The sequence below is a fragment of the Chaetodon auriga genome, chromosome 10 (genome assembly GCF_051107435.1).
Source record: "Chaetodon auriga isolate fChaAug3 chromosome 10, fChaAug3.hap1, whole genome shotgun sequence".
NCBI classification, from domain to species: domain Eukaryota; kingdom Metazoa; phylum Chordata; class Actinopteri; order Chaetodontiformes; family Chaetodontidae; genus Chaetodon; species Chaetodon auriga.
Genome location: NC_135083.1, coordinates 3,023,179 through 3,050,689, shown reverse-complemented (window position 1 = coordinate 3,050,689; position 27,511 = coordinate 3,023,179). Strand labels below are relative to the sequence as shown.

The 27,511-nt window shown below is 43.4% G+C and overlaps 2 protein-coding genes across 3 annotated transcripts; both read left to right on the top strand.

The window, feature by feature from the left end:
* The first annotated feature begins 976 nt into the window (after positions 1–976).
* LOC143326901 (natural resistance-associated macrophage protein 2-like) lies at positions 977–13,227 on the top strand. 2 transcript variants are annotated; one of them, XM_076740941.1, is made up of 16 exons: positions 977–1,164; positions 3,037–3,126; positions 3,221–3,372; positions 4,917–5,039; positions 6,729–6,848; positions 7,673–7,779; positions 7,972–8,042; positions 8,139–8,206; positions 9,264–9,419; positions 9,498–9,656; positions 9,744–9,830; positions 10,853–10,972; positions 11,223–11,372; positions 11,801–11,874; positions 11,969–12,122; positions 12,859–13,227. In XM_076740941.1, exons 1-16 carry the CDS (start codon positions 1,143–1,145, stop codon positions 12,964–12,966), a joined length of 1,761 nt encoding a protein of 586 aa, XP_076597056.1. In that variant the 5' UTR covers positions 977–1,142; the 3' UTR covers positions 12,967–13,227. The 2 variants fall into 2 exon arrangements, with proteins under 2 accessions (XP_076597056.1, XP_076597055.1); XM_076740940.1 differs by lacking the exons at positions 977–1,164; positions 3,037–3,126 and having other exon boundaries at positions 3,230–3,372.
* A 3,854-nt stretch (positions 13,228–17,081) lies between these two features.
* ctdsp2 (CTD (carboxy-terminal domain, RNA polymerase II, polypeptide A) small phosphatase 2) lies at positions 17,082–26,906 on the top strand. The gene is made up of 7 exons (XM_076740569.1): positions 17,082–17,771; positions 20,232–20,395; positions 21,607–21,708; positions 22,137–22,193; positions 22,805–22,897; positions 24,112–24,297; positions 25,086–26,906. Exons 1-7 carry the CDS (start codon positions 17,711–17,713, stop codon positions 25,209–25,211), a joined length of 789 nt encoding a protein of 262 aa, XP_076596684.1. The 5' UTR covers positions 17,082–17,710; the 3' UTR covers positions 25,212–26,906.
* The last annotated feature ends 605 nt before the right edge of the window (positions 26,907–27,511 follow it).

The window sequence follows — 27,511 nt, the reverse complement described above, 5'->3', positions numbered from 1 at the left end:
CAACGACAGATCAAATGATGTTTTACTACATTTACTTTATTTACAGTCATTTATGACAGAGAACATCAAAAAATTTTGCCATTTTTCTCAAACAATCGTGATACAATTATCACCTGATCATCAAAACTGTTAATTTTCTTTCTATCAGCTGATCAATAAATCAACTCATCGTTTCAGCTCTAATCTAAAATCCTGGCTGCTGCACTGATTCAGTGTTTTTATTATTATTATTATGACTCCTACTTGGATTATTTTTATTTGGTCTTTCATGATCGGTGAGAGAGCAGGAGATAAGATGATTACAGATGAATATTAAATAATAAAGACTCAAATAAAATAAAGATAGAATGGCTTCATCAGTAATCAAACCTACACTGTCACTGTACAAACGCACCTCAACGATGATGGGTCAAATGAAATCCTTCAAAACGATAATTTGATAAACCTTCATAAAGTTCTGAACATTTTCACTTATAAAAACTGTATTTATGTATGTATATGTATGTTTATAGATAAAAACCCCAGATACAAACACATTGAGAGCAACTTAAAACCGGAGTCAGATTCGGTGCATGTGTTCACACTCGGCCATCAAATCTGATTCTGATTTATATTCTGAGACTTTTATTTTGAAAGGAAACAGACAAAAACCTCATATTTACACAAAACATTTAACTTGACGTTAATGTACATGAGGATAAAGTTCTTCTTTCTGGCTTATTTGCTTAAAATGTTGTTTTCTTAACAAAATAAAATAACAACCTGTCTTATTTTATTTGTCATTCCTCAGTGAGTCCGGTTTCCTCCGGGTCCGGGATCAGCTCAGATTGACGCGTGAACCGGTTCACGTGACGGAAACAGCAGTAACAGCAGGTTCACCTGTTAAACATTTGCCGGTGTGTGTGACTTTGTCCCCAGGTAGTTTCTCCTCCTCCTCTTCCTCCTCCTCCTCCTCCTCCTCTCTTACCTGTTCGGCCGGTCGGATGTTCCTGTTCTCCATAAACTTTACCGGAAACCAGTTTAGAAAAATGGATCGTAACAGCGGAATGTCGCCCGCAGATCTGCCGCTTGTTTAGTCTGATGTTTGAGACGTTTCGCTCAATCTGAAAAGACTTTTGACACCAACGAAGAAGAAGAAGAAGATGTTTTCCTTCCTGCGGCCAGGTGAGTCCTCCGGCTGCGGTCTCACCTCCTAACTTTAGATTTTCAGATTTTTCCTGAAATGTTTTCTCGTGTCTCCTGAGTCTTTAGCCAGTGGACGAAAGTAACTCAGTACATTTACTCAAGTACTGTGCTTGAGTACAATTTTGAGGTACTTGTACTCGAGTCTCCTCATGCCACTCTCTGCTTTTAGTGTATTTATCTGACAAGTTACTTTACAAAGTAACATTTTTAAACACAAAACGTGAAGAAGTTAAAGAATATGATGTTTCATTTTACTTTAAAAAACCCAACAGTAAATACAAGTACAGTAAATCAAAGTGTTGACAGAAATTTAATTAGCGTGTTTTGTGATCGTCGTTAAACTCATTTTTCACGTAAAAAACATTTCATGTATTTCATTTAAATTGAATGTGTTTGTAATAATGTCGATTTTTGGACTGCTGGTTGGACAAATCGATCGATCAGTCATGAAAATCATCATTAGCTGCAGTCCGATACAAAATACTTCAACTACTACAGTAAAATCCTGCTTTTTCTTTAATGCATGAGTCATAATCATCTAATGATATAATAAATAATAGCAGAACAGTCTCAGGGGACGTTTTACTGCTTTGAGTACTTTTACTTTGAATACTTTTAGTACACTTTCCACATTGTACATTTTACTGATTGTACTTCTTATTTACTTAACATGTTTTACAGTCTGAGTTTAGTACTTTTACTTGGTTTAAAGAATCTGAATACTTCTTCTACCACTTGACTAATCTATTAAGCCTTAAATTTACATTCAGTGGCCACTTTATTAGGCACACCTGTCTTATCAAATGCAGCCTGTCACGACATCTCAGACCTAAATTCCACCTTGTAAATGTGTTTATGATCTTCTTCCTCCTCCTGTTTGAAAATCATTAGAAACACCTCTCAGTGTAATACAGTCCAATTCAACAGCGCAGGAAACTCTAACCTTTACAGGTGTCTGATAAAGTCGTCAGTGAATGCATGAAATGTCATAAACAGGGAAAGTGTGTCTGTTGTAGTCCAAGGTGACGTCTTCAGATCAGATAAAAACCTGCTGTGACATCTGAATATTCTGCCGGGTGTGAAAACTCCTTCAGGTGTTTTGGTGAGACGTTTCAGGATGTGAAAGTCAACAAAAGGAACTGAACACATTGTTTGTTTAATGTGGAACCAGCAACATGAAATCATTGAGCTGCAAAGCAACGACCTGCTGCTGCGAGCAGCTCTGTGTGAAACTGACTCTGACCCAAACCTGGAAACCCAGCTGTGAGCATCACCATCATCATCATCATCATCATCGTCCCTGCCATCTGACGTCAGACGAAGCTACCCTGATACGACTGCTGTGGACCCTGCAGAGGTCCACCACCAACTCTTTGGTTTTCCCTGCACTGATGTGGAGACAGTTCCACCGTCACCAACCGGCGATGAGGCTGCGATGGCCGAGCTGCCGGAGAGGGTTTGCTGATTTGTGCATGAAGTCTGCAGTGAAGATGATGAAGAGGAAGGGACGGGCCGTGTCGGACTCACAGTCCTCACATACTGAGGTCGGTTGTGGAGGTGGTCCGTGCTCCATGCTGTGAGGTGGTGAAGTCCTGCTCGTGCTGAAGACACAGGAGGCATCAAAGAACGTGATTCTCACAGCCGGCTGCAGGTGACTGAGGATCTGTGTAGCAGCAGACGACAGCGAGGTTGATCAGCGAGCTGTCAAAACAAATGTCACAAACAGCCAACCTGATGATTATCTGCGCCGTGTTTTCTCATGGCTTTTCTGTGTGTGAAGGATTCAGCTCTGTGTGCACTGGGATCCTGTAAGTGGCTGTAATCCCAGTATAATTACCTGTTTGCTTCCAGTCAGAGACCCTCCTCCTGAGAACATCCACATCTCCTCTCTGCCTCCCAGTGCTCCCACAGATCCGCAACCACAACAAACTGGAGGACAAGGCAAGGATCATCTGTCTATCATCTGGTGTGTGTTATGTGTGTGATTTAAGTACTCGTGTGCTCAGTGTTTGTTGTTTGTTGTGTCACATGTGATCAGGTGACGCGGTGGAGGAGAAATCAGTGGTCTGGACCACACAAACACACAGAGTGTCCAGCCCCTCGGTCTTCCTCAACAACCAGAATAATGAACCTGTTTCCAGTACTTACTTTGACCAGAAGGTCCCGGTTCCTGAGGAGGACAGTGAGGTAATCCACGAGTCCATGAGGGAAAACCTCAACTGAGAGAAGGGGTGACAGGAAGAGAGACAGACTGATGCCGCTCTGTGTGTGTCTGATATAAAGCTACAGCCAGGAGGCGGTTAGCCTAGCTTAGCATAAATACTAGAGACAGGGGGAAACGGTTAGCCTGGCCTAAAAAATCCACTGACCCTTAAAAACCTTGTGTGTTTAATCCATGAGTGTAAAAATGACAAACTGTCGTTTTATGGGGGATTATGTGCTGGAATAGCACATAGCTGTTTTACATTTGTGGATTTTTATGGATTAAACAAAGAAAATGCACATTTTGATCAGTGATCTTTAGAAGAGCAGGTAGATGACTGTTTCCATCTGTTTCCAGCATTTATGCTAAGCTAAGCGCCTGAGGGTGATTGATTGAAGTTTATGGAAAAAAGGATAACATGTTAAGGTGAAAAAGTTTCTTCCCTTCGTGGTCCAGGGATGTTAAATGACAAACGTCTGTCATTAAAACTAAACATAATCCTGAAACACAAAGACAAAAAGATAACTCCCACATCAACAAAACAAAGACAGCTAACAAACAACGTATGTGTGAGGGGCCGGCGGTCCACTGACTTGTTTAGGTTACTCGTGCTGAAGTCCGCTAGTTGCGAGCAAGGAAAAACTTCACTGAACTCCGATGAAAAGATGACAGATGAAAGTTTATTCTTCCACAGCGGGAATCTTATTACAGGAGCAAATAGTATTTCCTTAACTAATCTATAAACTTGGCTGTATGCCACAAATAATACTTCAGCTACGGTAAGAAAACTGTACACTCTCAGTGTAAATTCCCTGACCTCTCACTGCCTGTTTACTGCAGCTCCGAGACCGCTAGTGCAGCAAGCATCCGAGTCCCTTAAAGGGCCAGTAGCCCCCCAAAAAATGAACATGCCTAGTACAAATATATATCCAAAGTCATAAATCTAAACATTAATTAGAGACTGAGAAAATACAATAATATAACATACAGCCAAACTGAGTTTCACTGTCCAAAGCTATGGCTGTAGGCAAACAACCTATAGAAATAAAATAAAATAAAATAAAGGCCTATCCCATATAACATCTGGGGTACCTTGGCTCCTATAGTATGTGTGGACTTACATTTAACAGACAGACCTGAGAGTGGAGTCAGTCTTCTCATCTGACACTTGGGAAGAAAGCGAATGTCACACTGTTCCTTTAATCTGCCGGATTAGCCAGAAACAGACGTTCCTCTCTACTTGATAAACAGTTTCTGGATTGATTTAGAATTTTATTTAACATAATATTTTATTGAATTTTCAAGAACAAAACGTAACATGAAAGTTGTTGAATTTTGAAAATTTACTGTATCATGATATATATTGATATCGTGATATAAAATTCCTATTGATATACAGTATATACAGAGATAGTGAATCGCTCACCCCTGATTGAAAGTGATGCTAACTTCCTGTTTGTTTTTGTTGACTTGGTGACCATCAGTGTGATTTTATTAGTATTACAGCTTGAATGTCTCTCTCCTGCAGTGGGGCTTTAGTTTCCGTAAGCTGTGGGCCTTCACCGGGCCGGGGTTTCTGATGAGCATCGCCTACCTGGACCCAGGTAACATCGAGTCCGACCTGCAGTCTGGTGCTAAAGCAGGCTTCAAGGTAACGATCGCTGTCACTAATGATGACTTGTGTGTTTGGTCTAAAAAAAATTGAAACTAGAACAAAATGTCTATCATGAAGTTTGAGACAAAGGAAAGTAGGAAATCCTCACAACTAAGAAGCTAAAATGAGGAAATGTTTCATATTGTTGCCTAAAAAATTAATGAAACGATTAATAGATTATCACAATAGTTGAATAGTTCACATCCGTCATTGCTGGCCATGCAGCATCCACGTACACGCGAAACCCGTATCTGACCTGTAAACCCTCCACCTGTTTGCGTCTTCACTGCAGACAGAACTCTAAAATGTAGTTCAGAACGTTTATTAACTAACACGTTGTAACCTGTTCTGTACATTTACCACCAACACCAGTTATATAAGCAATGATAACAATCCCACTTCCTGAGGGACTCTCACCTTCACTGGATGTTAGAGAGTCTCAGTATGCTGCAGGTCAAAGTTTAACCTGGAAAAACTGGAAGCACATACCTGCATTCGTTAGGGTTTCAAAAGAAGTGAATGAGAGGTGGAGTGAATATTCACAGAGCAACCGAGCCTCAAGCCTGACCATCAAACAAGAAAACTGGACCACGCTGTGCCTTCTGGTGCAGGCAGACGCTCCCTGGCGGCATCGTATAAGAGTAAAACTACACTTCCTTTTTTCCCCATAAAGTATGAAGTAGATGCAGATGGTTTGTTGTCAGTACAGGATCCTTAAACAGCTTGATCACAAATAAATCCAGCGTCTGTGATTGTAAATGACGCTTTGTTCTCCTGTGAAAACTCAAGTTGCTGAAGACTCGTGAAGTTTTTATGTCAGCAGTGAAACACCTGAGCAGCATGAAAATGGCCACTTCTCTTCTTCTTCTTCTTCCTCGTCTCAGTTTGCAAACAACAGACCGTGATTAAAAACTCAGTAAGAAGTCTCACTGATATAATTAAGGACAAAAACAGGTGAAATGCTCAAATAGAAAAACTGCTTTGTAAGAGGATATATCAACAAAAAAACAAGCACATGTTGCCTTGATTTAAGATATTTTATCTCACTTCATTTTCTCTTTCTGCAGTGAAAATAACACAAAACAAGCCAAACTCAAAGGTCAGAAAACAAGTGAGCCTCGTTCACACAGATTCAGCCTGCAGTGGAAACACAAAAAAACATGGCCGCACGCCCACGACGCCGAAAAACAAAAACAAACAGCAGCAATAAAACAGCATCTAGGTGAGAGTAATGATTTCCTGCTGCGGTGACTTTCTGAACCAGGAAATTTTAAACGTTTGGTCAGAGAGAAGGTCAGAGGTCACCGTCTGCCGCCGCGCTCACGGCCTGTTAATGTGCACGGTTCGTCCTGTCCGTCACGGCCGACTGGGTTTGAACGCAGCCAAATTTACAGGATCAGTGTTCTTAGTGTTGTAGGTTTTTCCGTTTCTGTGGTCTGACGCAAAGTGAGTATGAAATTATCTGATAAAGTTGAATCTCATCTAACTTAATCTAATCTAAAATCAGTATAACTCCAGGTTAAACACCACCGATTGTAGTGCTTTTGTAAACACGCACAGATTCTGCCCTTCTTTCCCTCAGAGTCGCACTGATGCACAGACTTTAGTTTCTCATTCGTTTGTATGAAGGCTGGAGCTCGTTAGACGGCCGATTAGCAGCTGATGCCTCTGCTCTCGTCCCTCCAGCTGCTCTGGGTGCTGCTGGGAGCCACCATCATCGGCCTGCTGCTGCAGCGGTTGGCCGCTCGGCTGGGCGTCGTCACCGGGATGCACCTGGCTGAAGTCTGCAACCGCCAGTATCACACTGTGAGCCATCAGTAACCTTTGTTCATGACTCCCCCTTTGCATGAAGTGCCTGCTGATACTGTACAGCGCCCCGGAGGCTGTAAGCAGAAGTTGCCCTGGTTTACTGTAACTCGTTGCATAACCAGCATTGAGCTCTGTTGTTACAGTTGCTGTAATCCTCAGATTATATAATCAAAAAAATGTAAGTGTGAGCTGTGAGGATAGTTCTCAAAAGCTGTGAGAAGATGCAGAGTCTGTTGAAGTTCACAGTTAAATCCAGAGTGGCTTAATTCATTATTCATGGGAGCGTATCTCCAGCTCTGTGTCTCTGTTACCTGCAGCAGAAAAGCAACTGTTAACCACATGGCTAACAATCATGTGATCAGCCCTTTTGTTCTCTGCTGCGTCTCTGCTGCGCACATTTTAAGAGGCTGCAGTACATGTGAGGAAACATCTACATGCACAGTTTGCATCTGTTTGGCTCTTTAAAGGAGCCAGAAGCAAAGATTCAGATGTTTGTGCTCAGTGTTTATGTGCACATGCTATTTTATTGTCATGGGGCAAGTTTCTGATTGGGTGGGAGCATTTCAAAAGAAACTGACCGTGGAGGCTAAAGCAATGCATGAGTATTTTTTAATGTATTTCAAGTACTGATGCTCAGACCCAAAACGAGCCTGAATCCAAACCGTCATCATGGATTCAGTCAGCAGGGCAGAATAAAACGTGTCAGAAGGCGGGTGAGCGTCCTGTCGAAGCCCAGCGTTCATGTTAAACGATGGTTTGACCACACGCTGGTTTCAAATTATCTGTACCTGTGAACGTGAACACCTGTGTCATGTGTCCAGGTGCCCCGTGTCATCCTGTGGCTGATGGTGGAGCTGGCCATCATTGGCTCGGACATGCAGGAGGTCATCGGCTGCGCCATCGCCTTCAACCTTCTCTCCGTCGGCAGGTGAACAGACACGACATCCGTCAACCAGATACTGGATTAACTGGCTGATGGTTTCAGCTGCTTGTATTTACTGTTTGGTAGTTTGGTTTGTGTGTAGTGTAGTCGAGTGGAAGTCGTCTCTTACAATGTCTTGATTACTTCTGTGGTGTTGATTGTGTGTGTGTGTGTGTGTGTGTGTGCGTTTACCGACAGGATCCCCTTGTGGGGCGGTGTCCTCATCACCATCATCGACACGTTTGTCTTCCTCTTCTTAGACAAATACGGTGGGTTGTTGTCTCCTGGCATGCTTTACGTGCTCCTCAGATGACAGTGGAATACGTCACTGTAGGAAATGAAGCATCCTGTTTGTTTGTCTGCAGGCCTGAGGAAGCTGGAGGCCTTCTTTGGTTTGCTCATTACCATCATGGCCATCACGTTTGGATACGAGGTACAAACATTTAAATATCTGCCGACGTGACCGAGTGTTGATGTTTCTCCGTCTGCTTTCCCTTTAATGTCAACCCAAACCGATCAGCAGCATTGATTACGTCAGTGAAGCTCAGGCTCAATTATAGCTTAGAGTCAAAACAACACAATATGACAGACAGTCGACAGATCCTAGATTTCACTCTTGAATACCACCAGCGAGCTCACTAGACTCCCCCTCGAGGGTTATGGCTCAAAGTGTTTAAAGCTAGAAGGACGCTCACAGAGCACAGACCTCCGTCGAGTCATGTGCAAATCTGCAACCACAGCCACCACTAAAACCAGCAGAAAAACCAGTGGAATCATGTCAAAACATGGTCGAGCCCAGCTGAAGCCTCATCATCTCAGCTGGGCTTATTTATTTATTGTGTCCTTCTAAATTGGAGATGTTTCACATACGTAACAAACATTTATGAGCTGAATAATTTCTGTATGAGGTTGGAGCAGCTGCATGTGTTGCTGCCCTGGAGGAGCATTTGTACCTGTGATTGTGGTTTGTAATATGGAGTCATTGTATTTCTAGTTTTGTCACTGTTGAACTTTACTGCCATCTACTGGTTTTTAAGATGTATGGCATTTATTCCAACAAGGCCTAATGCTCTATCCCACAATGTTAATGACAGTGAAAAATAAGTTGTGTTTCCACCCTGTGACTCAGATCAGCCCCCAAACATTTGATGGGCTCTTCCTTGACCCATGCTCCATCCTGCCCCCATGAAAACCAGGCTGAAAGTTTCTCTTTAATCCTTCTGACAAACAAACCGGACAGAGGACATGACCTCCTCAGTGGAGGCGGCAAAGAAAAGAAAAAGTGGAAGAAGTTATCTTGAATAGCAGTAGGCTCTTATTTTGAAATACAGACAAAATGAGTACAGATTTGGAACCTTGATCATCATTCGTGTGACTGGCTGGATGCTGATCATGTGGTAGCAGGTACATGAGGTATCCTGTGCTAACTGATGTTTTCCAAACCTGGACTGATGCCTCATTGATTCCTTCGTATCATAACTGTCTGCCAGTACGTGACGGTGAGTCCAGACCAAGGCGAGCTGCTGAAGGGGATGTTCGTGCCGTACTGCGAGGGCTGCGGGCCTGTTCAGCTGGGTCAGGCCGTCGGCATCGTGGGAGCCGTCATCATGCCTCACAACATTTACCTCCACTCTGCTCTCGTCAAGGTGCGACCAGCTGCTTCCCCTTAATCAGCTGCATGAAGGTGTATCGGCGAGTCTTTGAATGTCCGATTGTTCCCTCAGTCTCGAGAAGTGGATCGATCGAACAAGAAAGAAGTAAAAGAGGCCAACAAGTACTTCTTCATCGAGGCGACCATCGCGCTGTTCGTCTCTTTCCTCATCAATGTGTTTGTGGTGGCCGTGTTCGCCGAGGCTTTCTACGGACGCACAAACAGCGAGGTGGTGAGTATCTCTGCAGACGCTCCTGTGATGTGTGTTTTCTTTGGCTGCTGTGCTGCAGATGTGTGTGTGTGTATTCTTTCATTCCAGCACACCGCCTGCAATCAAACAGGAAGTCCTCACTCAGATCTGTTCCCTCTGAACAATGACACCCTGGAGGTGGACATCTACAAAGGGGTGAGTGAAGCTTATCGAGGGGTACGTTCAGCTCAGCATGTTAGCTTTAGCTCTCCAGGTTGAGTAAGGAAATCAGGCAATAATTGACCCTTTGCTGTGGACAGCAGGGCACAGTGGAGCTGAAAGGAGTTTAACTTGCTGAGAAGTTGGAGGTGTTCAGCCTCACTGTGGCTCCTTCTTGTTCCATTAGTCCCTTTAAAACTTCAAACTGATCTGCTGTCAGTAAATGTAGAAATTGACCATTGTCTTATTTTGTAGGTGCATTTTTGATCAATAATGGCAATAAGTGCTATTGCTATGCTTTTTTCAGCTAAATGCTTTTATTGTGAAGCCGCAGCAGCATTAAGTGTTTGGTTTGCATTAGCAGCAACTTAACACAACATTTAACATTAACAGTAAGACCGACACCCAGTTTGTAATACTGCAAATATGTAACTATTGCAGTACTTTCATCAGTTAGCCGCAGACTCAGCCACTGCAGTGTCACCTCATACAGCGATACACAGTGACTGAACAGACTTACTTGAGATCATAACTTTAATAAAATTACAGGTTTAAGTGTTGGATGTGTGATTTATAGAACAGTCAGAGACAATCTGACTTTTAATCTGTCATGTAGGTTAAAGCTCCAAAAACTCTCTTCCTCTTCCTCTTCCTCTTCTCTCAAACTCACTTCCCATTAAGCACTGCAGTTTGTGAAACAGCCTTTGTGTCAAACGCTGTATTCTAAAGTTTTAAAATATAAGAATAAAAATCTTCAAAACAACGAGCTGAAAGATGCTCCGTAGAGTCAATTCTCTTCATTATGAGTGACCCTCGTTCATATTATACAGTCACTTCATCCACTGTTGGTATAGAAATATTGATGACAGCAGGTTTCATTTTCATTGTTTTCATGCTGTCCCCTCTTTTCCAGCAGAGTCCCTCTCCTGTTTTTGTTGAAGCACAGGTTGAAAGACTGTGTTTGTTTTCTGCTGCTGAGGTTTTGCTGACCGGCCTCTCTGTTTGCGTGTCTGATACAGGGAGTGGTGCTGGGCTGCTTCTTTGGCCCGGCAGCTCTCTACATCTGGGCCGTGGGGATCCTTGCAGCTGGTCAGAGCTCCACCATGACTGGGACGTACTCCGGTCAGTTTGTCATGGAGGTCAGTGGAGGCGGAATCAGCCAGAAATCACAGAAACAATGAAGATGTCGGCCCTGTCCTTCATCTTCGTCACAGTCACACATCAGTCAGTTGTTTTACTGAAGTTTTGCTTCAGTTTGGGTCCAGTTTTGGAAGCGTCTGTGTGGAATGGGGCTGTATTTATCTAAGTTAGCGCTGTTTGCTGAAACCGTCATAAACAAGTGCAGCTTACTTCTAAATGTCACCGGCTGGTGTGTTTTCCTGCCCTCAGGGTTTCTTGAACCTGCGCTGGTCGCGTTTCGCCCGGGTGTTGTTGACCCGTTCCCTCGCCATCGCTCCCACCCTGCTGGTTGCCATCTTCCAGGACATACAGCACCTGACAGGCATGAACGACTTCCTCAACGTGCTGCAGAGCATGCAGGTCAGACGACCGCTTCACCGGCAGCCTCATCCAAGCGTTCGCAAACATCTCTCCACCTTTGCCTGTTTTATCACCTCTGAGTTCCCCTTCAGCGCTTCATCTGGGAGGTTTCTTTAAATTCAGTCTCATAACCTGCAACACAAAACGAGGACGTCAATGTGATTAAAATATAGGAGCGAGTAGGATTGAGTTTGAACAGCGAGCTTCATTTCGGAAACAGTTGGTAAATTAACCGAATTAACTTGTAACTACAGCTTTGTTTGTTTGAGCTGGGGAGCAGGTGAAATTAAAAATAAAGGGCTGTCCCAAATAAAGGTCCAGTTCCCTCTGCCACTGAGAGCAATAAAGACCACTATCTGAGATTTTACAGCGCCCTCTACCTTTTGGTTGATTGATTTTGTTGATGCATTCTTTTGCTTCTCTCACAGTTGCCGTTTGCCCTCATTCCAGTCCTCACGTTCTCCAGTTTGCCCTCTCTCATGAACGACTTTGCCAATGGACTGTAAGTTTGTCCGGATCCTAAAACACAAAGACAGGTGATAATCCAGCGTGTTGTTGGTTCTCCTTCAGACACACATGTTCTCTCTGTCCCGCAGGGCCTGTAAGATCGGAGGAGGACTGGTGATTTTGCTCGTGTGTGCCATCAACATGTACTTCGTCGTGGTCTATGTGGCTGCACTCCACAGCGTGTGGCTGTATGTGCTGGCGGCCGTCCTCTCCATAGCGTACCTGACATTTGTGGGATATTTGGTAGGTAACATCAGACTCAGCACAGATTCTGCTGTCAACTTAAAGCTTCTTCCAGCAACTTAATCTTCAGCTTCTCAGGCAGTTAAAAATCTAATGGCAGGTAGGAAAAGATGGTTTCATGTTTAAATAGAGAAAAATCTAGTTTACTATAAAAGGAAAATCTGATCATTTTAGACAAATATGGACGCCTTTTATGTGATTTTTCATGTTCATGTTTATTTTTCAAATAGAGCAGAAATGATCAGTCAATCAACAGCAAATTGATGTGCAACAATTTTGATGATTGATTGTTTAAATCACTTTTTAAGCAAAAATGTCAATGTTTGCTGGTTTTCTTGACCTAAAATGAATATATCTGGCTTTTTTTTTTTTTTTTTTGGTTGGTATAGAACAAATGATCAATCGAGACACTAATCTCGCAGATTAATTGATAATAAACACAGTCGTCAGTTGCAGCCCTACATTAGAGTGACTAATAGCACCATTAAGATATTAAGGAGTAATTTTGTTTTCTTTTTATATGATAATACTTGTGGTTTATTATTTCAGATTTTAATTGTATTGGGAGGAACGAGGCGTATTTCTTCTGTATCTCACTTGGAAAATTCAGTATAGACAGATGTAAAGAGAAAGACAGTCTATCACACAGCAGCATAACTCACCGTTTAACGCTGCGCCTTGCTGAATATGTGATTGTCAGCGGATTCATGTTAATCTGTCTGGGTCTGCGCTGCAGGTGTGGTTGTGTCTGATAGCTCTGGGAGTCTCCTGGCTCGATCCGTCCACCAGGAGAGGCAACGACACGACCGTCCTGATCGAGCCGCAGCCAGAGTTCGACACCTGAATCAGACGTGTGCTCGAGTGGACGTTTTATTTCAAGGTGCACCTGTGGACAGCCTGACAGACTTCTTTTTCTCTTTTTTTAGTCACCCTCTAATTATTTAATCTATTAAGGTCAGTTTCTCCGTGTTGACAGGCTTACAGGTGAGGATTTTACAAGTTCATTTCACAGGATGACACACAGTGCAAAGGATTAGGTTAAACTGAAGGCATTTTTTAAACAGAGGTCACAATTTAATATCTGTATCATCAAAGAAAGTGTGAAAATATGATGCACAATACGGCCCAGAAATGTTTATTATCGTTGAAAGCTGGCTGAAACTCCACCAACAAGGACTGAACAGCCTCCTGCGGCTTTCTCACAGTTTATAAGTGTGTAACGTCTCCCTGCAGCCCACAAGAGGAAGTGTTTAAGATAAATGAAGGGAAGGCCTTTTAAAACCCTCTGAGGCCTTTTTTGAGGAAGCGGACTTCAGTGTTTTTGCTGATTCTCTGCTGTTTCTGTGCAGTTTCTCTTGTGGCCACAGGGGGGCAGTCCAGGCCACAAAAGCCACTCCTCAGATACAGTAAACGTCTCACCACCAGAGCTGTGCAGCACAGCACATTAAATGACATGGTGTGTTACATCATGTTGTGTGCGTTGTTGCGGCCGCACAGGAACAGCAGAACTGCATGAAACACACTGAATGAATTGAGTGGCAGTGACAGGATTTGACTGGAATATCTCAGCGTGTGCATTCAGATGTGGCTGCTGTCTGACATGCCTGTGGTGGTGGGATGTCTGAAGAGCTGCAACTATTGTGTAACTGCGAGCAAGCGCTGCTGGTTTCAGTACTGCACGAATTCCTGTCCTGAAGTGCTTCAGCCTTTGCAAGGCGAGGAGAGGCGGATGGACAGGTTTTTCTTTGCATTGTGGCGGGGAACTTTTTTTCCCCCTGTCATGGAGGGAGAGTTATGTAAGAGGGGAGAGTCTTCCCACCGCCCCTCTCTGTTTTTGTTTTTCTCAATGAGCCAATGTCTCCCTGCCTAGGCCTCACAGCCTGTCCAGTAGGCCCCTTTCCTGGAAACATAGCCTAGCAGAGGCCACTCAGGGGCAGGCCTGCGAGGTGGGAGGGGAGGGGAGGGGAAGGAGAGGGTGGGGGTGGGGTGGGGGGGCTCTTCCAGCAAATCACATGATTGTAGACCCTACAGTCCCAGCCCTACATGAGGCTCAGATGCTGCAAGCACATTTCAACAGCCAGTTTGTCATCAACATGATTGGATGTGGCTAATGCATGGCAGAGTGCATGAGGCTGTAAGAAGACGCTGTGGATTCCCAGGTGTGAAATGTAGAAATAGAACCACAACGCCTGATGGATGGAAGGAATGTGTGTGTGTGTGTGTGTGTGTGTTTCCTTGCCATTAATGTCAACATTACAACAGAGTTTTACAATGCAGGATAACTTATTGAGGAGTGTTGTGTAGAATATTTGTTGAATCTTTCATCGTTTGGCCTCAGTAACGGCCTCATCAATAAGATCTAAGCTGTTTTAACAGTGTTGTGTTTGTATATCTGCTGTTATGTGTCAGTTGACGACGTGTAACAGATTGACAGACGAAGTCGCTGATTTATTTTTGCAGAAGACTTCCTTGATTGATGTGTTGCAGCAGTGAGCACCATGTTGTTTTATTATTGTGGCTCACCAGAGCTGACTGATCTAATGAGTTGTACTTATTAAAAAATCACCTCAATGTGTTATTGAACTGTACACAAACACAATAAACCACAACATGAGATTACAGGAACTGCATGCCAGGATTATTTAAGACTAATTTGTCTGCATTGTGTCTTTTTCTCGTATCTTTTCCTTCCACTGATTAAGCAAAGACAAATGTCAGGTTTCAGGCTTGAAATGTGCTACACTTGTGATTTATTTCTCCTCTCACCTCATGTTGTTTTTACGTGCCTGGGCTTTAGTTCTGTTGGCCGATGAAAGACGGATGTAGCTTTAACTTGTATCTGATGTTTTGAAGTCACATGTTCTGGACCGATTTTCCAGGGGTGCAACTGCAGCACCCCGAACACTCGGCCCAGGGCCTCCACACCACTGAGCCCCTTTACGCTGTCTGTCTGTCTGTCTGTCTGTCTTCTCAGAGGAATGCACGTGCAGCCTTACCAGAAGAAAAGGGCCAGACGCAGCAGAGAGCAGGCAAAGATAATGAATTTCAAGTTGATTTAGTAAACAGTGGCATCAGCTGTAAACCGCATGACATTTTCCAGCTGTGCGGTCCATACTCGCTCTGCATATATTTTTACACAGATCTGTCAGTGCTGCCTTAAAATGTCCGACACCAGGAATGCTAACAGCGGGGCCATTCTTGTTTATGTCTTGCATTGTGGCCACTGTGGGCACTGGCGGAGCTTGTGGTGTAATGGGCCCACATGTGTTTGGGTAGACTGGGTATTTCGACTGTGTAGTTATTCCTTTATTAACACGTTTGTTTTATTGTTTCTCTTATGATGCTCAGTTTTAGAGATGTGTGCAGCTCCCTGCATCATCCACATGTGTGTTTTTAAGGTGCTTAAATGCAGCTAATGTCTGCTGTTGCTAAATTCCACATCACAGTTGCTCGCCGTGCGTCGCAGCGAGACAATCACTGTGATTTACTCCGAGGTTTCTTAACTCAGAGGATAGGGAGGTGCTGCACAGGCTCTCTGCTGTAAATATAAATATCTGGGGACCCTCTGGTTGACCACATTGCTTAACATGATGTCAAACCCACTTCCATTTATTTGAACAAGGTAAAATAAATGTGGCCTCGTGGAAAGTGAGAAATGATTATAAAATACGCAGGATTTGTCTGCAGCTGAGTGCAACTTGTTTTAATTAACAATAAAAACAGCAACCTGCTTATGTGTTTTTTTTATATTTCATCACTGGATTTAGACGTAAATAACTGCTAATTTAAGTCCAAACACTTGGTAAAGTGTTTTATATGATGCAACTGTCATGTAATGTTTGTACCCAGCATTCTCATGGTAAAATAAGTGCGTTGGAGACAAATGTTCAGTGGTTGCCTCCACACAGAGGCTCCCAGAGTAAAGTCCAACAGCAGCTTTCAGGCAAAACAAGTTAGTTTCATTTTACTGTTGTGTCAGTGAAGGGAAGCAAAAGCAGAGAGAAAATGAAAGGAGCCTGGGTCATTGGTTTCACACTGCCCTCTGTTACCCTCATACATAAAGTGCTACTGAGGGACAGTGACCACGTAGTACTGCATGGAGATATATCGACCAGCAGAGCTCCTCTGACAGGGAGACATTCAGAGGAGACTGTGGAGGTCCATCAGATGATTACAGGTATTGTATAACTATATTTACAGTTTCTTTATGACTATTATTAATAGATACCTTGTCAGTAATGCACTTTAACATGCTGCACATGTTGAGCTTTTTTCACTGCACATATCTCTTAATAATATTTATTTAACGGGTGGAACTGATTACAAACCCACGCTGCGGATGCTTTCCTTAATAATTAACTTGTTATGATATTGTGATTTTTACAAACCAAGATTTTTTATTTTTATTTTTTTAAATGCGAAATTTAGGCGCGTAAATCTCACGGTAGCAGGAAAACGCGAGACTCCTGGATAATAATATAAGTATCAAACATAGCAGGCAACAATATAGTACAGTACTTTTTGTTTTTTTGGAGATAATTGTATTATTTTTGCCTCATAATTAATTAAGAGCATCACAATTTCCACCTCCTCTGATACATTTATCTAAGCTAAAACCAGTCAGTCACACAAAAAATGCAGAATACAAACAATAAATAGCCTATATTTGTAGAAAATGAAATACTAAGAAAAGAAAACAAACGTATTAAACTACAAAACGACGTGCTAGCATCCGGTTCAAGAGGAAGAATACGTAACACGCTGTCTGCCTTTATGTTAATTATTTGCTGAAATTAACATTTGTTTGTTTATTTTTAATAATTTACAAACAATGTGATCTCACTCGCTCGCGCAGCGCTGGAATGTGTTGGTGCGGAGCGTGCAGGACTGGGGAGGAATGCCTTGCTGGCCACGCCCCCTCTCCTCCTGGGCGTCCAATCGGGGAGCGGGCACGGTTTCAAGGCGCCCACGGAGTCCCAACCGTAGAAAAACAAAGCCTTGGAGAACAACAAAACTCGTATTTTACATCTAAGTGCGCACGGGAATCCGTTTTCTGGCATCGAAACCGGCTCTGGCGACCGATTCTCGGTGTTTTTCGTCGCTCTCTCAGGCCTTTCCGGCGATGTTGTTTATCTGTAGTAAGGGGGGGCTTGAAACCGCCCTCCCTTGCCCCATTTCCTCGGTTGTTTTCCTTCTCTCGCCTGGATTCTCCATGTTGTTGGTGCAAGAGTGAAGACTTCGCAGCGACGGGAGAGGGGGGCTGCTCGGCAATATTACCCGTAATAGTAGCGGTAAACCCGAGACGACGGAGCTGACAGAGTCTCAAATAGCTTCCAAAAAAAAAAACATATCCAAGTGCCTTGCCCCCTCCCCAGGCGGACCTCCGAGAGAAGAACAAGAGGAGCGGCGGCGGAATAAAGAAACCCAGGAACAAGATAAATCCTGCTCTCATCGAGGATCGTAACTGAGGCGGATGACAAGTTACCTCGGCGGATAATTGAGCCCACTTGTGAAGAAAACCCAATGAGGGATGCCCATCAGTGCTCGGGGACAGGATTTGAGGATTTTGAGGGCTCCGTGATTGTCAGATGGAAAGTTCTGTTATCACCCAAGTGCAGAAAGAAGACGTTCAAGTGTCACCGAAAGCAGGTGAGCTGGGCCCGTGTGTGTGTGTTTGTGTGTGCGTGTGTGTGTGTGTGTGTGTGTGTGTTTGGGGTATTAATATGTCCGTGCTGGTGTTTGATTGTTTTCTGAATAATGATCGGTGTGTTAGGAGCCTGTAGTGCGCCCATTTGACAGTTGAGCGCTGCGGACGCTGGTGGAGCGCGCTTTGAGGCGCATTGCCCCCCCCCCCCCCTCCCTTTTTTTTTTTTTCTTCATCCACCAAGCAAATCTGCAATATTTAGGTCTAATCACGATAAATTCACCGATATGGCCTCTTAAAAACACGATGTGCTTATTTGCTGAAGATTTTCGTGCGCAGAAGCTGCAACCTGGGTTGTTTTTGTCCGGTGTTCACCTGCCTGCAGACCATAATACAACTGTTAGAATAAAAAAAATAATACTGATTAACATCCTGCTGCCGTTTCGAAACAGAAGCGAGGTGATTTGTCACAGCTCAGATGCTCTTACGTATTGAATATAAGGTCAAGCAGAAGTTCACAGTCTCCATTACGCACTGGGTTTGCCATCCAGAGCTTAGCCATTGTTGATCCTGTTTTTGTCTCCTGGTTCTTTTTTTTTTTTTTTTTTTTTTTTTTTTGCAGTGTGTGCTCTTATTGTGCAAATCTCTGTCGCTTCTTAACATGTGCTGTTGTGATTGTCTGAGTTCCCCTCATCAGTGTGCGCTGCTGGTGACCACGACCAGGTCTCCAAAAGCGAGCTGCCTTGTATTTATGTCGATCAGGTTCCAGCTTGTTTGGCACCATCCCATATCCCACTACTACCAGGTACGGCGTGAGGACCTCACCACAGGCTGCACTGTAGTACAGTGGAAATCAGGCTGCTGTGTGCATTTATAAACTGTGATGTTGTGCTCATATGGTGGAAGGGGGGGTGGTCACAGATCAGTGCGCGGCAGTTGCATTGAGGCAAGGCTGCTGCACTGCTCCCCGTGTTTGCTTTTATTTGATTAGACACACAAACAGCACAGGGGTCCGTATTAAATCCTAATGCATGCTATAGGTTTGTAGGGCTGTGGAGTGGCTGTGGATTAACAGGGAGGGGGGTGTATAGAAATACCAGGTGCCGCGGCGTTGACAGCGGAATGCACAAACACACCCCTCTGCACACGCCCATTGTAGCGCCGTTTCAAAGATTTCGTTGTTTGCACGCTTTCCTTGGGCTTGAAAGAGGCTTTGCTCATTGATTCTGACTCACTGCTCGCTTGTTAATATCGTGCATATTGTATGATTGCAGGCACTGCTGCGTTTGGCCTCAAGTCATGTTTTAGGTTTGGAGAATAATTCACTGTCCACACTGTTTTTTTTTAATTTTGTTTTATCGTTGTTGTTTCGTCTTGCATGTTTTTTAGACTGAGTGGTGTGTTACAGAGTGGATTTGTGTGCTCTGCTCTTTCTATCCTTTTACATGCAGGGAGATATAATGTCTGTGTTATGTCATACATGGCCGGGACTGTTTTCCTGTGGGAAATCAATAGGCTGACTTAAACTGGATCCACATTCATGGGATGTAAACATGTGGATTGTATTGATTATTGGATGTTAATATATCCAGAAAAAGTGTCCTGGACTAATGAAGGACATCTGAGGAAATGACCAAATAAAGCTCCTGTGTCCTTTGTCTCTTGAACATGGTGTTGTGTAACATGGTCACTGGTGTATGTGCATGATGTCTTCAGAGGGTCAGCCTGGAGACAAATAAACGTGTAAACGTCTGAGCGCGCAGTTGGCTGGCACACTTTTGGCTGTTGATCAACAGCTCCTCTTTCCGCCGAGGACTGCGCGTGTTTACGCGCTGCGATGGGCACAAATTCTGCGACTGTTTGCAAGTCCACACACGAAACGCACCGGAGGAGACTTGCAGGAATGTTTTCCTCCCTTCCCTCCGCCGCGGCGCAGGTCTGGCGTGGGGCTGGGACGCACGTCGTCACGGCGGCTGATCGCAGACCTGCGCGGGGCGCTGAGGTGTGACCGCACGTCCGGCTCGCCGTCGGTCTGCTCTGGCTTCAGGGCAGGCCTGTGATGTGTCGGGGTTTCAAATGCTTGGAGTGTTTTCTGCTGAAGGTACTGCTGAAAAGTGTGGGTTTCCCGCCCTCTGTGATTATATAACATGTACCAGCCATTTCCAGCAGCAGCAGCAGCAGCAGAGGCATTAAAAACAGATTTCATGTGCGGGCTGTGCCATCCCTGTGGACAGATGGATGGTGCCTTCAGCAAAGGGGAGGCTCAGTCTGTATGTTACAAGCAGCCCAGCATGCTGAATATCCTTTAATATGTTCAATGTATCCTAAGTCTTTATTGATTTGCTGAGGAATGGGAGAGATTGTGTCTGGCGAGTGGTTCAAGGCCCTCTGGGTGTTTCCGTGTTGACGACATGCAGTTTGACTTGGTTTCCTCATGAAAGTCCCTCTTTCTCTGCCCCCAACAGGCCAGGTGAGCCGCTCTGCCCTGAAACAGCCTCGGAGTTGTAACATCTTCAAAGCGCTCTTCTGTTGCCTCCAAGCTCAGGATGGCCCCAAACCACCGCCGCCGCCGCCGCCACCTTCCCAGCAGGCCTTGCTGGAGTCGCAGGAAAACGGGACGGTTGTCAAGGTAACACTATTCTTATTCCAGCATCATTTCACACCTCTGAGAACAATGTGAAGACCTCAGCTCTGTCCCGGCTTTAATTTTGTTTATTTAAGATCTGACTTCCTTGTGGCAGCCGCGCGCTCGGCTGCCATGTTTGAACAGTTCAGCCATCTGCAGGAATAAACTGAACGCGCTGTTGTAAAAATGTGCTTATTATTGTCTTCAAGCGTTATTTTTTTTTTTTACAACTGCGCACTAAAACCACCGCTGCACCTGCTCTGAACATCTTGAAAGCCAACCGCAACTGTCTGCGGATATGGAATCACTTTGATGTTCACACTTGATCCTTCAAGGAAGATAAGAGCGGCTGAGCGACTATCAGCCCCGCAGGCAGACGGAGCGAGCGCAGAACGGTGTATTGTGCGCCTCGTAATTGCTGAGGTGGAGACAAAAAAAAAAATAAAGCCTTGAGCGCCTGCTGCATGCGGCTGGCCACGCTGGTGAGCGCCGTCAGCCTGATTAGAGCTTCAGTACCATGTAAGGGGCATTTTAATGAGATGCCATGTTTGCTCACGTTGAGGAGTGTCCTCCAGCATCAGGAGCAAACAGGAAGCAGCACACGTAGGGCCGGTTATTGTCTGGCAGGCTTCCACTGAAATGAAACTGAATTCAAACGCTCGCGTCGATGGGGTTGCTTTGGGTTCGTTGTCTAATTGATGATAGAATATCGTCGCTGCTCGTGGATGTGGCGTTTCTCAGTCTTAATTTGCCCTCCTGGATGGATAAGCTATTTACGTTATGTAATATATTAATAATTAATGTCAGTTTGAGTGTGCTGAGAAGGAGCCCCAGAATGAAACAGAATTAATAAAGGGGAAGAACTGGATATCTAAAAATTAGATCCTATCAAGGTAATGTGTTTTCCCTGCTGGTGAATCCCTGAAGAGATGCTTTTGGGAAGTATGATAAAAGAATAAATATGCTAATCCTAAAGATAGAAGCTGTTACAGTAAATAATGGAGCTCATCCACACATCTAAAATGGAGTCTCGTCTAATTTCCCAGAGGTGAAATCAAATGGCTGCAGAATCACTATCAGGACCAATCATGCACCTTAGCTATAAACACAGCACAGACAAGACAAATGATATAACTATCTGTGTGTGTGTGTGGGGGGGGGGGGGGGGGGGGGGCAGCAGTACCATTAAAACAAGTCTTTGTGTGTCTCCTCAGCAACATGAGCCCAGCCTCCTGCCCGAGGTGACTGCCCAGGACCAAGGGAAGATATGTGTGGTGATAGACCTGGATGAGACCCTGGTGCACAGCTCATTCAAGGTATTTTCTTCCCGTCAGTGTTAGCGTTAGCCTCATTTTAGCATGTTTGGTATTGTCTGACCACGCTCTTTCAGTTTGAGCAAGAGCTTCTTCTGATCCACCAGAAATAGCTTCAAGTAGCGCTCATGTTTCTGTAGGTTATATATACATGACGGCAGCTCGTAGCAGCGGCGCCGTGCTTCTCCTGTCATTATTTCCTTTATCAATCTGTATTCGAGTTTCTTCATTAAAACCGTGGCGTGTGTTTGAGGTACATCAAGTGGATTACATTCTGTTTGTGTAGGCTGCGCGCTGTGATTTATGGCAGCGCTGTGGAGTCTGGTTCTAAGTGTTCAGTGTTCACTTGTTATGTAATGCCATGTGAATGTACACAGCGCGGCTCATGTGAACGAGCATGCCAACCATCTCCCTCTGTGTTCTCCCTCCAGCCTATTAGTAATGCAGACTTCATCGTGCCTGTGGAGATAGAGGGGACCACACACCAGGTAAACTACTGTGTGTGAGTGTGTTTGCCGTAGAGGGGAGGGGGCTGTGTTTGTGTATGTATGTTGGTGTGTTTGCAGCGGTTGCTGAGCTGAAAAGGGATGGGTCTTGTAACCGATCAGCCAGGTTTTGCTAGGATGGGCGCACGGAGCCCTCTACTGACCAGATGTTGAACAGAGAGTCGAAGTGGATGCATCAGCAAGAAAATGAGTCATTTCTGCTCAGTTCATGTAGAAATTCATTAAGAAGTGAGACAGTACATACTACTGCCTCTGCGAAGAAGCTGAAAATACGCCCAACTAGCACAGTGCACTGGACCATTTGTTCAACTTTGGCGTAGAGCTTCTCACTATTGGACATGTGGCATTGTAATTAACTCAGAAATGTGATTCCTGGGACCCCATGTGCTGGCACGCAGTCCTCTGTGGGCCTCTGCCTGGTTCAAGTAATCCAGGATAGGCTGGTTAACACTGGCACGGCCTATTCTTGATTACTTGTTTCAGGAACTGGCCATTAGCAGCAGACGGATGGAAGTAATGAGCTGATGGTAAAGACTCTGAAATGACGGTCCTGCGTGTCGGCCCGCTTCCTGACGCTCTGTGTTTCTTCACAGGTGTATGTGCTGAAGAGGCCGTATGTGGATGAGTTCCTGCAGAGAATGGGAGAGTTGTTTGAATGTGTGCTGTTTACAGCCAGTCTCGCAAAGGTACTTTACATCAGATGCTGAGATAGATCCTGAAATAGACGTTCATATTTTATTCAGCACTGAGTGTCTTTTGTTTGATGTTTGATGTGTTGTCTGATCTGTCAGATGTTGTTCTGCTTTCTCTCACCCTTTAGTTCTCCTTTAACTGTGACAGCAGCTGCTTGTTAAACTAGACATTCTTTTCACTGTTGATTAATCAGTGGATTATTTTCTCGATTGATCGATTAGTTGTTATAAAATTTCAGAGAATGTTGTGTTTCCCAGAGTCAAAGATGACGTCCTCAAAGTTTCAGCTTCTGTCATAAAGGAAAAACTGGAATCAGAGAATTTTGACTTTATTTTCTTTGATAAAAAAAAAAACTCAGACCGACTAATCGATCATCAAAATAGTTGCTGATTAAGTTACTGGATGAGTCTTTGAGTCGTTATGCTGTTAGTCACCTTTGCGACGCCCTCCCCACGGTTCAAACCATAGTTTGTTCTTTGCTCATCTGGAGCCGGTTGCACCAGCTCTGCATGCGTAAACTTTGCCTAATTATACAGTAAGTGATTAGTAAGTGCAGAGTTACGCCTGATTAAAGGAGGACGGGTTGCACCTCACTCACTGGAGAGTTCTTATTAAATACATATGAACTGCCAAGTGTCACATATCTGACTGAAGCAGCTGGCAAAGCTAACGTTAGCTTCCTCACAGATGACCCGTTCAGACTGAAGATAAAGAGCTGGCATTGTTTAGACGACACCTCTGTCCTCACACTTCATAAAATGCTTTTTGACAATGAGAAACCACAACATACGTACGTACCTCAGATTGCCAAATTTGACGCTAATAATGACTGAAATACTAAATATTTCTGCTAATGTTAGCACAGTCGTATGTTTCCCGCTCATTCTACACTACATGAATACTCCTAACTCTAAAACATACATTTCTTCATTGTTATATCACAGTTCATGGTGCTACAATCACTTAAGTTTTACTGGTGCAACCCAGTTTGTTAACCCAGCAGCTGGACGAGCCTTTAAACCTTAAGACCTTCTTGAAGAAAGCTGCTGCAGAGCCGTCAGATGAGCAGACTTTGGATGTGTGGTGCTGTTTCTGTTTGCTGTTAGAGTGAATAATCCACCATTTGGAGAAAGTGCTTCGTTAGTTCGACCTTACACATCCCTGCTTTCCCTCTCCTGCTCCCCTCACCTCCCCCGGCCTCCACCAGTATGCAGACCCAGTGACGGACCTGCTGGATCAGTGTGGTGTATTCCGGACCCGGTTGTTCCGTGAGTCTTGTGTATTCCACCAGGGCTGCTATGTCAAAGATTTGAGCCGCCTGGGCCGAGACCTCCACAAAACCCTCATCCTGGATAACTCTCCTGCCTCCTACATCTTCCACCCCAACAATGCTGTGAGTGTTGATCTGCTTCTGTCGCCTCCTTGTGTGGTTCTGAACTGTGATGGCTCATATTGATGCCATCATTCAAAAGACCTGGCACCTGATCCTAGACCTCTGTCTCACCTGGACACTGGAGGACAAATAACCTGTTTGTACTAAACCTAAATCTTATTTAAAAAAAAAAAAATGGATGAGACTTTCTCCAGACCTCAAGCTTGATGAGGAGGTCTGACAGCGTGAGATGAGCTCAAACTAAATGAGAAATCACACAAAATAAAAAACTAATGACTGATTGAGTTCAAGCAGTCTGCAAATGGCTAAAATGAGCAGATTGAGTCCTTAAATGTGCGTTCATGATTTCACCCTGAGTGTTGCAGCAACTCTTGTTTATTTCTTTGATAAACCTGCAGATTATTTTTTCCCTTTCGGGCTTTTTTTGTAACATCACACACACAACAGTCCCAAAACCAAACAGCATTCATTTTCCCCTCAGATATGACAAAGACAAGCAGCAAATCCTCACGTTTGAGAAGCTGAATCAGATGATTTTTGACATTTATGCTTGAAAACGATTTCTTTCAGGTGACAGATTGTTCTTATCTTACCATAGAAATGCCCTATGACACTCAGGACTGATCAAGGTTGAACGCCTCTGGTTAGATTTACACGCATTTAAATTTAAAATCAGCTTTGGTTCAGAACTAAATGACTGCCAGGTTGTATGTTTGTATATATTCATTTGTTTTGATGTAAGGTGCATGACAGCCAGCAGGCTGTGAGTGACGCTTTGCTCTGCTCAGGTTCCTGTGGTGTCATGGTTTGACGACGTGGACGACGCCGAGCTGCTCAACCTTCTGCCTGTGTTTGAAGAACTTAGTCAAGCCGATGATGTTTACACCCGGCTGGACCAGCTTCGTGGACATTAAGCTCTCAGCGGACCTGTTAGAGCTCCAGCTCCAGACCTCTTCAACTACTATAGAACCGTATATCGAGAATAGATACTAGAGTTTTCAGATGCTGTTCTAGCCGCTGCACAAAATCCTCTGTTTAGAGAGTCGTATTAAGACGGGGTTAAAGGAAATACCAGGCCTGGAGAACACAATGTGTTTGGCTCAACTGAAACTTTAGATTGCAATCTGAGGCCTTTCCTCTGAACCTCAGTGCTGCCATTATTGACAACCACTATGTGAGAGCACTCTGAGAAAGAGCGGGAACCAACAACCAAAGCAGCCCCATCACAATCACTCCAGTCAGTCTGAATATTAAAGTGGTTCTTTTGCCAAAGCAGAAGCCTTCCTGCCCTGACTTGACTTTTGGATGTTGTGGTTTTGTTTTTTTTGTTTTTTTAATGATTGTGCCTTTTAAGGAACAACAACAACAATAACAGCAGAAAACATCAACTCCCTTTTGGAAATTTCCACCAGATTTTATACATTTATTGATTTCTTTTTATAGGTTGTTTTATAAGGAAATCTATTTTTAAACAGTGAACATGGTTCTTCTATGCAACCCAGTTCTGTATTGACGTGGACAGTACCTCCTCAGTAGCCGGTCAATAATTGCATTCAGCAGATGTAAACATTACTGTAGCCTTATTTACCTGTAAATGAGCAGCAAAACAAAAAGTGTATTTTACTTATTTGTACTATAAACATAATTTCTACAAAACATGCAAATATATAGCATTAGTGGTCAGACTGATATTTGATATATTGGTGATGCGTCAAGCGAACAGGGTGAAATCTAGTCTTCGATGGTCCGTTGAAAGCAGACACACTGGATCATGTTGGCACACAGGACGAGCGTAGATGCCACGGTTTTCAGTCGAGGTTTGATAGTTCATTTCTTACTGTGTTTTCTGTTATTACTATATGACAAACAACTTGCACTTGTTTTATATTGACAGTGCTGAAAGTAGAAACTGTGCCTTTGAAATGCGGACAGAGAATGGTGTTCTGCCTGAAAGGAGATTTGTAGACCTACACAGTCTGATGTGTCATGCTGAGCGTGAGAAAACACTGTCAAGAGCAAGTGTAATGCCACGTGGCTCTGGTACTTGCAGTGCAACACTTGAAAATATCAAATTTGATTTTTTTTAGCACATGTGAGCGTTTTTTCTATATTTATTGGTCAAAAACCTGTATTGTCCAGTACTTCTTAATGCTTAACATTTTGTATTGTAACCCATTTGCCTACTTTGAGGCTGGCCTTGTGTTAAACTGTTTTTATCTGTGCCTAATACAGTTTGCTGTCAAAGTTCTTTATTTGAGTTAACTGCAGCAGTTGAATCAAATAAAGAAACACGTAAATCCAAGATTCAATCATGTTAGAAATCCTTTCTGTTCCACTTTAGATTCAGTACAGATATTTCATAGGGGTTTGTTTCTTGGGTAATATGGTTTTTCTATGATGTTTAATGCCTGATGCAATTATTGCCTGCATGTTAACGAGTAAAACATGACAATGAATTTGTACCAGTTGTGATGACCAAAAGTATTTGTTTAGACAGTCACAATTTGTCTGTATCAGAATAAATCAAACTCATCGCCTGATCTGACCAAAACTCTAAAAGACAAGGTGCTACCAGTTTTTATTTTGAAATAAAAGTTGGTTATATTGTACTGTTTCTCTGTGTTTTCCTATCCTGTGACACTCGAGGACACGTCTCATTAGTCTGAAAGTATAACTTTACTTTTCTATATGTCCTCTCATATAACTTTTAGGTTTCTTTTTAAACCATTAAGTCTTTTTGGTTTACTTCGTACTTCTGCTGCTTTACATTTCAGAGGTAACTGTAATACTTTTTACTCTGTTACATTTATCAGTCAGCTTTAGTTGTTAATTACATCTCAAAGATTTAGATTTTTAATAGAAAGCTGCTGATTTCCATAGCGTCAACAATGCAATAACAATAGTTAAAATTGTTAGAATAAATTATTATATTTATAATTAAACATGACAGGGACCACTCTTTGCTTTTGATACAACACAATTAAAACCAAATAAAAATGCTATAGTAATTTACATTTTAATATTGCTTTTTTTTAATCAAGAATACGTCCAACACCGACTGTATCAACAGATACTAGTCTAACATACATTTATTTATTTATTTTATTTAAAATGCAAAAATAAAGACAAGTTGATATAAAGTGTATTTTTTCAATGAAAACATGGTCGCCCGTTGAAAACACATTGCATGGAAAAATGCGTCATCAGGACTGAT

Coding starts and splice junctions, on each gene's coding strand:
- LOC143326901 (XM_076740941.1), top strand. CDS start 1,143: ATGTTTTCCTTCCTGCGGCCAG. Junction 1,165..3,036: donor GTTTTCCTTCCTGCGGCCAG/GTGAGTCCTCCG, acceptor GTTTGCTTCCAG/TCAGAGACCCTCCTCCTGAG. Junction 9,657..9,743: donor GACGCACAAACAGCGAGGTG/GTGAGTATCTCT, acceptor CTTTCATTCCAG/CACACCGCCTGCAATCAAAC.
- ctdsp2 (XM_076740569.1), top strand. CDS start 17,711: ATGGAAAGTTCTGTTATCACCCAAGTGCAGAAAGAAGACGTTCAAGTG. Junction 17,772..20,231: donor TCAAGTGTCACCGAAAGCAG/GTGAGCTGGGCC, acceptor TGCCCCCAACAG/GCCAGGTGAGCCGCTCTGCC. Junction 22,898..24,111: donor TTACAGCCAGTCTCGCAAAG/GTACTTTACATC, acceptor GGCCTCCACCAG/TATGCAGACCCAGTGACGGA.